Source organism: Corvus cornix, chromosome 2 (genome assembly GCF_000738735.6).
Source record: "Corvus cornix cornix isolate S_Up_H32 chromosome 2, ASM73873v5, whole genome shotgun sequence".
Lineage (NCBI taxonomy): Eukaryota > Metazoa > Chordata > Aves > Passeriformes > Corvidae > Corvus > Corvus cornix.
The window spans coordinates 62,091,139-62,105,006 of record NC_046333.1 but is presented as its reverse complement, the minus strand read 5'-3'; the positions used below and the strand labels follow the sequence as shown (position 1 = coordinate 62,105,006).

General features: G+C 44.7%; 1 protein-coding gene across 2 annotated transcripts; it reads left to right on the top strand.

Moving 5' to 3' along the window:
• Positions 1–9,155: 9,155 nt before the first annotated feature.
• Positions 9,156–12,475, top strand: ID4 (inhibitor of DNA binding 4, HLH protein). Of its 2 annotated transcripts, none has more exons than XM_039549828.1 (3): positions 9,156–9,851; positions 10,502–10,560; positions 10,999–12,475. In XM_039549828.1, the coding sequence occupies exon 1, from the start codon at positions 9,454–9,456 to the stop codon at positions 9,829–9,831; it is 378 nt and encodes a 125-aa protein (XP_039405762.1). In that variant the 5' UTR covers positions 9,156–9,453; the 3' UTR covers positions 9,832–9,851; positions 10,502–10,560; positions 10,999–12,475. The 2 variants fall into 2 exon arrangements, with proteins under 2 accessions (XP_039405762.1, XP_039405761.1); XM_039549827.1 differs by having other exon boundaries at positions 9,156–9,858.
• Positions 12,476–13,868: the final 1,393 nt, after the last annotated feature.

The window sequence follows — 13,868 nt, the reverse complement described above, 5'->3', positions numbered from 1 at the left end:
CTTTGAAATCTTATTGGGATTTTAACACCGAATGCTTTTGATGGCTGCTTAAGGGAAATTAATCTGACAACAATCACTGACAGTCAGCCGTCTCCATCAGGTAACTTTGCAGTAAAGGAAATAAATTCCAGTTGGTGGGGGAAGGGAGAGAGTATCCTGAGAAACTCATTCCTCTGCTCCCATTGATCATCACCTGCGCTGGACTTCATGCAGCAGTTTAATCCTATTCTCTCCCTCAAAGGTTTCAAGCTTCTGCAAGATCCTGACTGCTAGGGAACAAAGACTGGTATGTGGTTCCCTCAAAGGTCAGTCATTAACCTGCCCCAACAACAGTTTTAGGAAGATCAAGGCAATGAAGAAAAACTAAGAAAGAGCACTTTCACTTTGGAATGAATTGTTCAAAATGCCCTTATGCATTCGGTTTTATTCCCTTTCAACTCCACAGTTTTTAGTTCCAGCACGTATTTATTTCTCATCAGGAATAATGGCAAGATTTTCTCTCCCAGAGATTTGACCTTAAGTTTATTTTAGTCCCAACACTATAGACCATTCTATCAATTATGAATGTACTCGTGTACAGAGGAACTGGTAAGCCAGCTCAGTAATGCTACCTTGTTCTGGAGACTTACACTTATAAATAAATTAGGGGCATATCTTTATGAAATACCAGAAAGAAATAGAAGATGAGAGAAAGAAAAGAAAAGAAAAAAGAAAAGAAAAGAAAAGAAAAGAAAAGAAAAGAAAAGAAAAGAAAAGAAAAGAAAAGAAAAGAGAAAAAGAAGGAAAGGAAACAAAATCTAAAAAGCCACATTTTTCTAAAGATAGAAGGACAGAAGCTAATATCAAAATTGGTTTCTCTGTGATTTGTATTTTCTGTGCCTGCATGTCTGTATGTGAGACAATATACTGGGCTTGCTGTAGCCAGACTATCAGCAAGACATTTATTTCCATAAGTTATTGATGACCCTTTACCTCACAAGTGACAGGCCAAAGTAGAGCCACGAGCAACTTCTGAGAGGTCATCAATAACAACTGAAAATAAATGTTTTATCCAGTGCCTGCCCATTGTGCATCCTCTTTATGCAATGCCAGTTAAGTTTCATCTGGCATAGTTTTGTATGGGCTGTAACTACCTCAGCTCCTGTCTGAAGCAATGGAGGAAGGAGGGACACACACACACATCCCCATTCGGTTGCTCACATGCTTGGTGGAGTGAGTACCTTTTGTGAGATGCAGAGGTAAAAGCATGCATCTCTCAGCACATGAGGATGAAACAGTACCCTAAAGAGCGAAAGGAGGGACTGCCACCTTACTAAAACATTAAACACCATGGAGAATCCTGATGCTGCAAGTGTAAGACAGTTCAGAAGAAAGAAGATACAGAGGGGACAGGGAGGGGACAAAAAGAAGAAGGTGAGATGCAAGGTTGTAAATAAATCATGCCTCGTGTTAAGATTACAAATTTGTGATATTCTATTAATGTATTTCTAATAAGAATTCATACCATACTGCAAGGAAGATTGATGTATTGTGTGTGTTCAGAAGTTCCTGGGGGCAAAGGAAAACTCTTTTTGTCTACAAAGAGTCTTGTACTCCCAGTGGAAAAAGACTGAATGGACATTGGGTACAACGCCGTGGGGACATAACATTTACTTCGAATAATCACCACCACTAACCACAATGTCTTTTAATTAAACATTTGTGCTTAAAGTTTCCATTTTCCTTACTCTTTTGCATATGCATTTTCACGTTTTACAAAATATTATTTTGAGAACCAGTTCTCAGGCGCTCAGTGTTCAGCAACTATTTCAAGAGGCTGGTCTGAAGTAAGCTAATGACTTTGCATCCAGTTGTGAAACTCCTGCTCACTTGAGCAGTCCCTATATCCATATCCTTACTCAGGCAAATAAGCTCATTAACTTCAAGACAAACTTTCTATATAAGCAAGGATTTGTGCTGCTTTTCAAGTCAGTTTCTCCACTGAGGTAAATGAAGAGATTTGCTTGAATAAAATTTTATCAGTTCTTTAAAGTGTTGAAAGAGCACGTTAGTGGAGTAAAAATTGCCAAAATAAATGTCATTAACACTTCAAGGTAAATATGTGGAAACATACTGGTATCGAGGACAACTTGAAATAGTTACTTAGCATAAGCTGTGTGATTACCCAAAATATTTTTATATATGCACATCATTTAGCTTAAAGAAAAAAAAGTGAAACTGTAAGAAATTTGCATGTTGAAGCATTTTTAACAGCAATTTTGAATATGTCTTTAAAATACTTTTGTGTAGTTTGCCCCCTGCAAAAGAAGCAAAACCATGAAGAATTGCTATACAATTACTCCAAAATGGAAAATAACATTCATTCCCATTTCTTCTAAGGGAAAATTAGTAAGTCATAGAATATATTTAACTGTGAAGAATTGCACTTCATGGATCACTGTCCAATATTCGCCCTACATCCATCTTTCTTTTTTCTGCATCTCCAGTCATTTGCAGTCTGCAATGTATATCTTGGTTTAAATTCATGTGCTACACAGTGGTTTTCGTTAGACAATCCTGTTGTCCTAATAAATATATAAGGTCACTTTAGCATATACTATTGCTGAAATTAAACTCGTGAGTGTGACCCTGTCTGCCTAAGGGAGACATTACCTGTCGACGGTTTTTTCATGCTCTCTAAACATGAAATCCTGCAAGAGCGGTTTTCTGTCAACAAAAGCTGAGGTCTCTTGTTTTCTTAAGTGACAACTTTCACAGAAGCCACACAGGCTGTAAGGAATGATCACAGGAAGCAACCTGGTACAAACTAATACAAAACTCACCTTTTGAGCAGATGGCTTTTTCAAACACACACAAGTACATGAGCAAATTAAACTGGTGCTATCATCCTATAAGTAATTTCCTGCTATTCTAACATTTCTTCTGCAAGACGGAACAGAAGAATGAGGAAGAGCCTTTTGCTTCTGTTACAAAGGCCTTGGTAGATCCTCACATGTTATGGAAACAGGAACTCTATAGCAGGTAAATAAATAGATAATAAGATTACAAAGATTTCAGCACGTATGGGAAGTACATGGCGTGGCTCATAAATAGCTGCAGTCGGGGGATTTGAAGATGCTGTGAAAAGCTTGCCCTCCACAAACACAACCACCAGACTTGAATTTCTAGTTCTTTCTAACTTCTGTTCCCAGTGGTGGCACCAATTTGACTTGAACCAAATCCGGCAAATGGCATTTTCTATAGTGCGTACATATTTGTCAGGCTTCCACTTGCATGAAACAAAATGCAGAACTGGAAATTCGTATTTGGCAAGCAGGTTATGTCTGAAAGTGACACTGGCCCATAAAAGTACTTTGAGAGCCAGATGACTACAGTCACAGAACACATTTGCATCAACACAGAGGAAACAAGGTCTCTCCATCTACCTTGGATGTCCTTCCACTGTGGGAAAGTTTGTCTTCACAGTCAGGGAAAAAGAGGTGATTTCTTCTTTTAATTTAAAACATTTTTTTAAAAGATAAAAAAAATAAACTCCAAATATTTTGAAGTATTCCTTAGAACACTCACAGAGAATAAATAATAAACATGTTAGTATTAGCTTTCAAAATGTAAAATGTTGTATTAGTGCAAAATATTGCTATTGAGGGTTTTTTTTGTGGCATGAACTTAGACTGCTTTTTCTGATTTAGCTCTTCAGGTACCCTGAAAATAAATACCAGTATCATTGGTGTAATGATAACATATGCAGATGAGCATGTACACATCTAGATACTTATTTAATTTAGGTCGATTTGCTCATTGTCCCTGTAGGCTGCATTATTTGTGTGATTATAGACCACTTAATGTAAACTCATAACAAACACAAAAATAGTATGAAGTGGTATCATACCATCAGTTTTCAGGCGGATTGGCTGAGGATTTCTGTCTACAAATAAAGGGCATGACATTGCACATAAATCTGATCTAAATCTACACAAAATAAAATTAAAGTTAAGACTCTAAATTCAATCTGTTACTATGTAACTCAGTTTAATGGAGTGTTCCTCAGGAAGCTGTTCCAAATACTCCTAAATTATTTTCCCCTTCCCCAGAATAAGCATCTTGATTGTTTATATTTGGACCACACTGCAGAAGGTTGTCAGCATGAGTTATCTTTCTTGCCACAAGCTTGCTTTAGTCAACGCAGAAATCTGACATTACCCAACAAACCCAGTGTTTCTGGTCACCTGAACAAAGCAACCTTCTTAAATGACATTAGCCTTCAGCTGACATACAACCACCAGCAAAATGCCAGGGCGCCTGTCAGTGACATTCTGCTGCTGCAGACTCTCAAAGGGATGATGTGGGTTTGAACAAATTCCTACAACACAGCCATGCTGGAGACAGCACAGCAAGAAAATCGCTTGTAGACACGAACCTCATCACAGTATTTTTTTTGGTTCTGTCCACCAACTGAGGTAAAATATTTCTTTATGCATTTATTTCCACATTTGTGTAAAAAGAAGCATACATGAGAATCAAGACATGGAGAAGGGCTTTTTTAGTTCTGTTCCTCATTTTTCCATAACGTTTGTTATGTGACTTTCTTGTAGCATACAAAGCTGAAAGAAAACATAAAGAAGTGGGTAGGAGTATGCTTCTGTCATTAGAAGGGTTCTCTAACTTGGACAACTACATGAACACGCAAAAAAAAATTCTCTTTTGTCTGTGAAGAGCTATTGTGAACAATCAACAACCATTTTTATTTTTATTTTATATTAAACTTCATGCAAGGGGGCACTGAGAAATTGAAGGTCTTGAGAATCTTTTAGGTCTTCTTATTAAGAAGAAATTTCTGTAATGAACACAACCAGAAAATGAGAAAAAAAACCCCACATTTAGTAAAGTGTATATTTAGATTTTGGATTTGAGGAATATAGGGAGAACAGTACTAAAGACAGCTCATATTATTTGGGGAAAAGGTTGTGTTGAGTTTTGGTGATCAAGAGCTTTAGTGATGAATCATCCCTGGTGAGGAGTGGTACCAGAAGACCAATGGATTTCAGTCCATTGGTACGCTCTGCAGAGTGAGGTGACTTCTCTGTACTCCCTGAAAGCCCAGTGGATCTTCCCTGACCCATTTGGAGGATCCATGGGGTGTCACTGCAAAGGAGCCTGCAGTCTCACCTCCAGTCTGTTGTACAAAGGGACACAGGCATGTAGGAATAATAATCCAGGAAAAGATTTACATGGTCTTTCCTCCATCTTACTCCCCTGCCCAATTTTTCATTTCATATCACTATCCCCTGTTGCCAAGAGGAGTTTATCTATGGTGTTTGATAAGGGAGCACTAAACACATTATACTGCTATTTTAAATGACATCACAACTAACTAGATATTTTAATTGAAGGTAAATAACCAACATTATTGCCTTTTGAATGATAGCAATAGTGGAGAGTAATGGCACCACTGAGGAATCAATTGCTATTTCCCTCATAAACCATAAACCATTCAGAGATTTATAATGCTTTTTTAATGATCAGCCCTTCTAGGTGTTGAGCAGCTCCTCCGAGATCCTGAGTCTTCTGGCTGCTTGCTGAAGTCAACAGGAATGGGGAGCAGGGGGTCTCAGTATCACATATCTTTATGCCCACCAGGATGAAACTTGTCACACCAGTTATCAGCCTCAAGGAAAGGAAAGCTTGGGATTTTACTGCACTGCTCTGATACAGTGTGCCCCAAGCTCAAAAACAAGGACACTTGACTCAACCACTGTTTCATAACCTGCTTAAGAATAAAAATGCATTGAGCATTTGTGTGCATTTCATGCCCTCTTAAGGTAGGTATAGCAAGTAACCTTGTGTAAGTAACCGCGTTGATTGCTTGCTTCCCTCTGCATACCTGAATGTGTTCCCTTCAAATGTGATCTGTCCAGAGACTATTTTAACTAATGTGGTACGACTGGTTGAATGGCACCATATCATGCACAAACATCTGTAGATCCAGAGTGCTGTCAGAGGAAATGTAACACATTCTGTGCTTGGAAGGACTGTCCCCCTTCCCTGGTGCCATGACTCAAGAGACAGCCATCAATGTCTCAGGTTTATTTCTTCCCCTGGATTCAATGGCATATTCATATACTCAGACCTGTGCTGACAAATTCAGAATACGTTACTCATTCTCATTAAATTCAATGGGATTATCTTCATGACACAGGGCATACAAAGCCAGTCATTACATTTTCATTTTCAACTTGTTTTACTTTGGGTTTGAATCAAAAGCAACTTTTCTAATCTTCAGAGAACACCTATGATGTGATCTGAACTCATTGGTTCACTTTTAATAGACCAAACTGGCCCATTCAAGCATTATCAAGAATCTTGTGTTAATACTGCCAGAGTTGCTTGTAATGGAAATGAATCTTGACTCTGGATGTGGGACAAAAGCACAGAAAAACCCAGCCAAGACAGATAAACTCCTCCAGCCAGCCAGAAAGGGACCAGATGTTTAAAGATGCAGAGAATTTATTTAAAATCCAAACTTGGTCTGGTGAAAAACAGAAATGTTAATCCCTATATACTCATGTCATGAAAAATATTGCTATTAATAGGACAAAAGCATGAACAATAGCCACTGTCCCTCTTTCTTGTGTACAAGCCTCTTCAGGGATGAAGAGTTTCACTATGCCCACCTAGATGGATAACATTCTGGGTTTTCCAACCCATTTCTAAAGCAATTTACTAAGCACATCCAATCTAAATCTTGAAAAAGCAGCCAACCTAGCCTGGTCCCACTTAAGTCGATGACAAAACCGCCATTGACTTCAAGGAGAGCAAAAGCAGACCTGTTGTTGACAGGGAATTGGTGCGTATTCTTCAGCCGAGCATGTCGGACTAACATGTATCAGCTTCATGAGTATCAAAGGAAGTTACTAGAGGAAAACCCTGAATATTTATATGGTAGTTGAAGGGGAGGGCTGTTTTTCCCTCTCCCGCATATCTCCACTGTAATACGTTAGCTACATGAACACATGCAATCCTCTCGCAACTTCAACACTTGCAGACCCTCGGATTTTCCTCTGGACCCTCTGCAGTAGAAGGAGCCTGATGGAAAAAGAGGTGTGAGACATTTCATGGTTCTTCATGAGTTTACAGAAATACTGAGTCATCTTCAAGAACCAGTGTAGTCTCAGTGGATTTGCTATAGTGCTGCTCCAGGGTGTGTGTATGTGTGTGTTTGTCTGCGTGTACAGACATAATCTCTCCAAATTAGCTCTGGGAGAGCTAGAGGGGAGACAGTTACATATTGGGGGTTCCCAGAGATTTCCAGTGAGATCAGAGGGGATCCCAGAGGGGATTCAGTACTAACAGAACAGCCCAATATTACAGAGTTATCTAGTTTCATGCAGATTTTAATTAAATGGCACAAGCAAGATTTGAGCATGCATTTTCACCACAATTTACAATGTATTTTTTTCTAGACAGCATATCAAATCTGTCCATATTACCAGGACTCCAGAAAACAGACAAAGTAACCATAATGTGCGCTTTAAGGCCTATGCCCGCAAGGAAACTGCAAGGAGTTTCACTGATTGAAAGCAACGACTGCAACAGAATTGGGATCGTCCAGCCCCTAGCTAGTGGAAGTACATCTTCCCATCACATCATCACGATGCAGCATACAAATCTAGACCTCAGTGTAGATTTACACCTCAAAGATTTACACCACACACTTGGATTTTGAGCTGAGAGGAGCCTAACTGCCATGGATGGCACTGGCAATGTGGGACGAAATAAGGAACACAAGTGTGGCTATTTGTAAGCAGAGCCTCAAAACCTGTGTTTTTAAGAGGTGAGAGAGAATGCAAGTGTGCTTCATTATACGCTTCAGATGTTCCAGTCTCACCGCTCATTCAAGTTCTGGGTTTGACAGCTTCCCACTGTATCCTTTATATATCACCCGTTGTGACTAAGCTTTGAGGGGACATGTAATCATTAATCACCATTATGGATTTCTTCCCTTCTGTTGGGTTTGACTTACAAGCTTAGGGGCAGATCCTGCAGCCTTTACTCCTTCCTTCAGTCCTTTGCCCGAGCAATCAGCCCTACTTCACTCATGGAGAGCTCGCAGTGCTGCAGCATCCATAGGATCGGGTGCCAAGTTTCTTACACTGGTGTCCTATTCAAATACGCAGTGGCTCTTAATCCTTAGCAGGAATTAACAGGGAGTTTCAACACTGCATTATTAAATTAAAAGGTTACAATCTGCCACAAGATGACTTAAGCAGGACTCAGGAGTATATGTCTGTTAATTTTAATGCTCTGTCTCAAAGTACAGAACTCTGGACATTTCCAGCATCATATTTAAAACATGGTACATCTACTAATACGTGATCTGCTGCATTAATGGACCAAATTAAGTTACAGGTATGAATTTTACATAAAACGGATTAATATTATATGTCATGAAGGAATTTTAAATACTCCATCTCCATGCATTTTTAATAGTTATGTGCTCTAATTTAATGTTCCCTGGCACTGCTTTGCTTGAAGTCCCTAAACCCTCCTCCTTCCTTCTCCCCCACACTCCTCAAGTTTTGCTTGGGAATTTCCCTGCCTGTAAACCAGCGTCCCCAAGTCCCTCAAAAATGTGTAAAGCCGGAATGAGTCTCCTACACCGAGAGGATAAAAACGCGCTTCACGACCCGAGGAGATGCGAACCCTCCCGGGAAAGGGGATGGGGGGATGGGAGTGCGGGTGCAGCCGCGTTCGTTCAGGTCGGGCGGCGGGGAGCGGCGCCGGTCGCGCAGCGCTGCGCTCCGGACCGCGGGGACGGCGCCGGGAGCCGCTGCGCGGCCGGTCCCGCCCGCATTCCCGCAGTCCTTCCTCCCCGGGACCGCCTCCTCCTCCTCCGCCACCGCCGCCTCCTCCTCCCGGGGGGGTCAGCGCGAGCCGCCCGCCCCTCCAGCAGAGCCGCCGCCCCCCCGGCCCCGCCGCCATTGGCCGCCGCCGCGCTCCGGGGGGGGCGGCGCGCCCTGATTGGCTGCGGCGCGGCCCCGCGGCGCCCCCCCGCTCCCGCGCCGCGCTCGCCTGGCCCCGCCGCGGCGGCGCCCCCGCCTCCCCCCGGCGCCGCCCGCCCCGCCCGCGCCCCGCGGTATATAGGGGACGGCGCGGCCAGCGGCGGCGGCAGAGGCGGTCGTGATTGTGGCTGGTCGGCTGCCGAGCGCGAGCTTTTCATTTTTAAGAAAAAAAATTTTTTTTGGAGCGGGGTGGGTTTGTGGTGCCGCTGTTGTCGCGCGGCTCCGCGAGCGCCTCTCGTTACATCCCCGGGGCGGCCGCCGTTCACACCATCGAGGCGCTGCGGCCGCGCTCCGCTCCCGTTGCGGGCGGTGCGTGCGCGGCTTCCCGAGGTCGCAGCGGCAGCAGCAGGCGGCGGTGGTGGATCGGGAGGTTTCCCTCCCTCCTTGCGGCACCATGAAAGCCGTGAGCCCCGTCCGGCACCCCAGTCGCAAGGCGCAGCCCGGCGTGGCGGGCGGCGGCGGGGGGCACCCGGCCCTGCGGTGCCTGGCCGAGCACAGTGGCTGCAAGGGGGGCCCGCCGTCGGGCGAGGAGCCGGCGGCGCTGTGCCTGCAGTGCGATATGAATGACTGTTACAGCCGGCTGAGGAAGCTGGTGCCCACCATCCCGCCCAACAAGAGGGTCAGCAAAGTGGAGATCCTGCAGCACGTCATCGACTATATCCTCGACCTGCAGCTGGCTCTGGAGACGCACCCAGCGCTGCTCCGGCAGCAGCCGCCGCCGCCCGCTCTGCACCCAGGCAGCTGTCCCGTGGGCACTCCAGGACCCCGCTGACAGCCCTTAACACTGACCCGGTAAGAGGTGCGTGACACACGAGCGCGGGGAGCGGCATGCGGAGCGGTGTGGCGCGATGGTCAGCGCCGGCCGCCGTGGGAGCGCCCCGGTGATGCGCCGCCACTCTCGACCCCGTGGTTCTGCCGAGAAGCCTTAGTTACCGAAGGGGACGGGGCGGACGGCCGCAGGAACGCCCCGGCCGTGCGCGGTGGGTGCCCGCATCCCTCGGTGCGGGCAGGCAGCCGCACGGTGTCTACCGTGTAATTACAGCCTCTCGAGGGAGTAGCTGTAGCCGGCGTGTTTGCACACACGGGGACAGGCGCGCTGTTCCTGCGCTTTCCAGCCTCCGCGCCGTGTAGCGAGTGTGAGGGGCTGTGGGGGGCTGTGCACATGGAACGCAGCGTGCTTTGGGGGGGCGGGAATCGGGGAGCGGCTCCCTTGTACGGGACCCCCCGCAGCCCGGCGGCACGGGAAGCGGCTTGCCCCGGCACCCCGCGCCCCCGGGTCTTCCCGCAGCGCTGCGGCCACCGCCTTCGTTCCGTCCCCCTGGGGGGCTTCCCTGGGCGCTCCCGACGGAGCTATGGTAGTGCCTGGGTACGCGGAGGAGGGGGGGGGGTCTCAGTGTGGTTTCTCCCCAGTTGTTAATTTGCCGTGTTTGGTTGCTGCGCAGGCAGGCTCTGTTAACAAGCCGGGGGACAGCATCCTCTGCCGCTGACCGCCGCTCCCCAGGTGAGTGCCGGGCGGGCACGGGGCCGCGGGCGGGGGGAGCGCAGCCCTCCGCGGCGCAGCGCCCGGGCTCGGTGGTGCCGCACCGCATCCTGCGGGAAGCCTGCCGGAGGGGGACCAGAGCCCGGCGAGAAATACTTGCAGAAGGCTTTGGGGTTTTATTTTTAATTACGGGGTGGTTATTTTATTTTCTCTAATTACCGGGTGGTTGAGGTTTTTTTCACCCCCCCCAAACACCCCCCCTCCCCCCGGAGCGCCTCTGGCTGCGGCGTGCAGCTGCGCATCCCTCCCTCCGCCTGGCCCAGCCTGGGAGCTGCGGTTGTTGTTTGACCTGGTTTGTTTTGGGTTGTTGATCAAGCATGTCTTGTGTTTTGTTGGTGGCGCCAGTCGGTCTGGAGCGGAGCGGTTCACACACCCCCTCTATTCATTCCTCTCCCACAGGTGTGCGGCGGCGCCGCGCCGCGCAGAGGCAACGCGGGGGGCGGGCGGCGGCGGCGGGGGGGGCCCGGCCCTGCCTCGCCGCACCGGAGGAAGGAGCCATCCAACCCCCCGAGCAGTTCCCATGCTTCACCCCGGCAGAGCCAAGCCTTTTCACCATTTTGCACGTCCGTAGCGGTCCCCTCCCCTCCCCCCCCCAGCTCCCCGTGTCTTTCCCCCCTTCCCCCCCCCCCCGGTTCCGTCTCTTCTCGTCGTTCCCGGCCAGCTGTGAGCGGCGGCGTGTCCCACGGTGGCAGCGGGAAAAGTTGCGACTCTGCCCCGGGATAGAGGACCGAGCCTAAACCAGACTGTAGAAACTTGTAACTCTTAAGGGACCGAGCAGCCGAATCTTGAAGCTTTACTAATCTACCAGAGCATTTGTAGATATATTTGACATCTATTGTTTAAAATAGATGGATTTTATTGGGGCCCAGGGAACTTTCTTCTCCCTGCAGGAATGTTACATATTGTATAGACAAATGAGTGACATTTCATACTGTGTATATATAGAGATGTTCTATAAGTGTGAGAAAAGTATATGCTTTAATAGACTACTGTAATTATAAAATATTTTTAATTAAATATTTTTTTGTAAATATTATAAAGGTGTGTATGTTTTTTTTAATCTGTGGGAATATCTCTTTAGAAAGCGGCAGCTCAAGTATAGAGCTGCTAATATGGAAATACCTTGAATGTTTAGGACTTTTTGTCCCCAAATGTCCTTTAGACTCGAAAGTTGCAGCTATAGCTAGTGGTCCTGCATGATTGCATGAGATGTCTAATTGCAAATAAACTTGTTTGGAGTCCATACAACGTGTTTTCCTCAATCTAGACTTAAAAATGTTTGTAAGTGTATTATACATTGAGACTACACTTTTGTCATTTAGGCACAGGGGTTTTTAGCGCATTCTATAAAAGTAGCAGTAAGATGTAGTGTTTTTTACTGAGAATAGAAAAGCAAACTCTATCTAGTTTTTTTGCGTTATGGGGGCAATGCTTTAGATTGCTAATCAGCTTTTTTTTTTGAATCTGCTGTTGAATTAGATGAATAAATTTGTTTGGGAACTTCATTTAGCACCAAACGGTTTTATTGAAAATATGTGTTCCTACAGCTTATTAATTGCTTAAAAACTGAAAACAGTTCTCTGCTTGCAACCAAAGGGCAAACCATTGACAAAAACAGTTGCTGTTTCCTTCGTCCAAAGAGTATTAATAGTGAACTGCAGAAAGGCACATGGGCAAAGTCATTATGATCAGTGATGTAAATTCATCTTAAAATGAGCTTAAGTAGACCAAAAATCGGATAACTGTGTCAAGATTATTTTTCTAGTACAAAATGATTTACATTTCACTGCAGCTATGTTACAGTTAAAATCCTGTTTAATCTTTGTGATGTGTAACTACTACATGTGAACATTAAACTAGATTTACCTGTCTTTAACTGTGATTCTTCAGCTTATTTCTTGAATCCTCTGAATTTGCACATTCTCTTCACTATTTGTATATAGCATTTGACGGGTGAATTATTTTTACAGCAAGCTCTTGTACAATCAAGTCCTGCTGGCTGTAAACTTGTGTCCAGGCTCAGTGAAAGATCCTCATCTTGTGTGATCAGTAGCCTGCGCACTAGTGAAATGGGATTTTCAGAGTGGGAGAATTAAGTAGGATTTAATTGGGCGCTTTGTAAATAGCTAGCCAACTGTGTGTGTAACATGGTCTGTTTGACTAAAAAAGAGGATTTGTTTCAGATTATACAAGTGTCAAAAGTACTATAGCCCAAGGGAGGACTTCTATTAAGTATTTATAAGGACATTAACAATGGGGGTCCATAGGTATTGGCTACAGTGATAGTGTCAACAAGATGAAGGCTTTCTTTATCAAAATAATTGCGTAAAGATCAAATCAAGAAGTGGCTAACACATCTGCAAACACAAGGCCTCCTGTCACTGCAAATGCTTTAAAGGCACAGGCATTTTACAGGCTGAGCCAGGAGATCAGGGATGGGGAGTGGGTCTTCCTGCCTTGTATTCCCCCCGCTCTTCTGTTGCAATTTTAGTAATTTACTGAGCAAAATACATGTTCTTGTAAAACTAAGTCACAAACCTCTCATCCTGAGTCTCCCAACTACTTTGGTGACAGTAAAAATGCTATCAATAGGATTTTTACTGCACTTCGGGAATTTTTCTGTTGTGTTAAGAAACATCTTTTTCCAATGGATCATTTTAAATTTACATTCATTTTCTTTGTTTATCCTATTAATATTTGTAGTGTTCTGCTTACTTCAGCTTGTGCAGCTCAGATTATTTTGTATACACTTTTTCAGTAACATTGGTTCTCAGTACGCTCATTTGTTTCTATCCACTGTTGCCAAATTATCGTATTCCATTACAAAGGAAAGGAAGCAAGCAAAAGGTGCTGTCCTAAAATATAAAACTGTCCTGTAGAGTTTCTAAATATCAAAGCTGACATATCCTGGGAGAGCTGGTAAGTTACTGAGCTGCTCTTCAAGGAAGAACCTACCAAACCCTGGATTGTTTCAGGTCAGGGCAATCTCCCGTTGAGTGTAGCAGTTTAAGGATTTGGGTTTGCTTTTTGAAAAACTTGTGGTGCAACAAGTTAGGACCTTTAGAAAATGAAGTCTAATTAAAAAGCTGTGAAATTTTTTCCTGTTATATGTAGTATTTTTTGGAAATGTGAAAGCCTGCGTAAACGAAAACTCTTACCAGATCGCTATAGATGCTGGTCTTTACTTATTCCTTATGCTAAGTATAAAACTCAAAAGGAATATCTAAACACTTGCTTCCTAATGCCTGGAATCAATACAGTCCTAAATG

Coding starts and splice junctions, on each gene's coding strand:
- ID4 (XM_039549828.1), top strand. CDS start 9,454: ATGAAAGCCGTGAGCCCCGTCCGGCACCCCAGTCGCAAGGCGCAGCCC.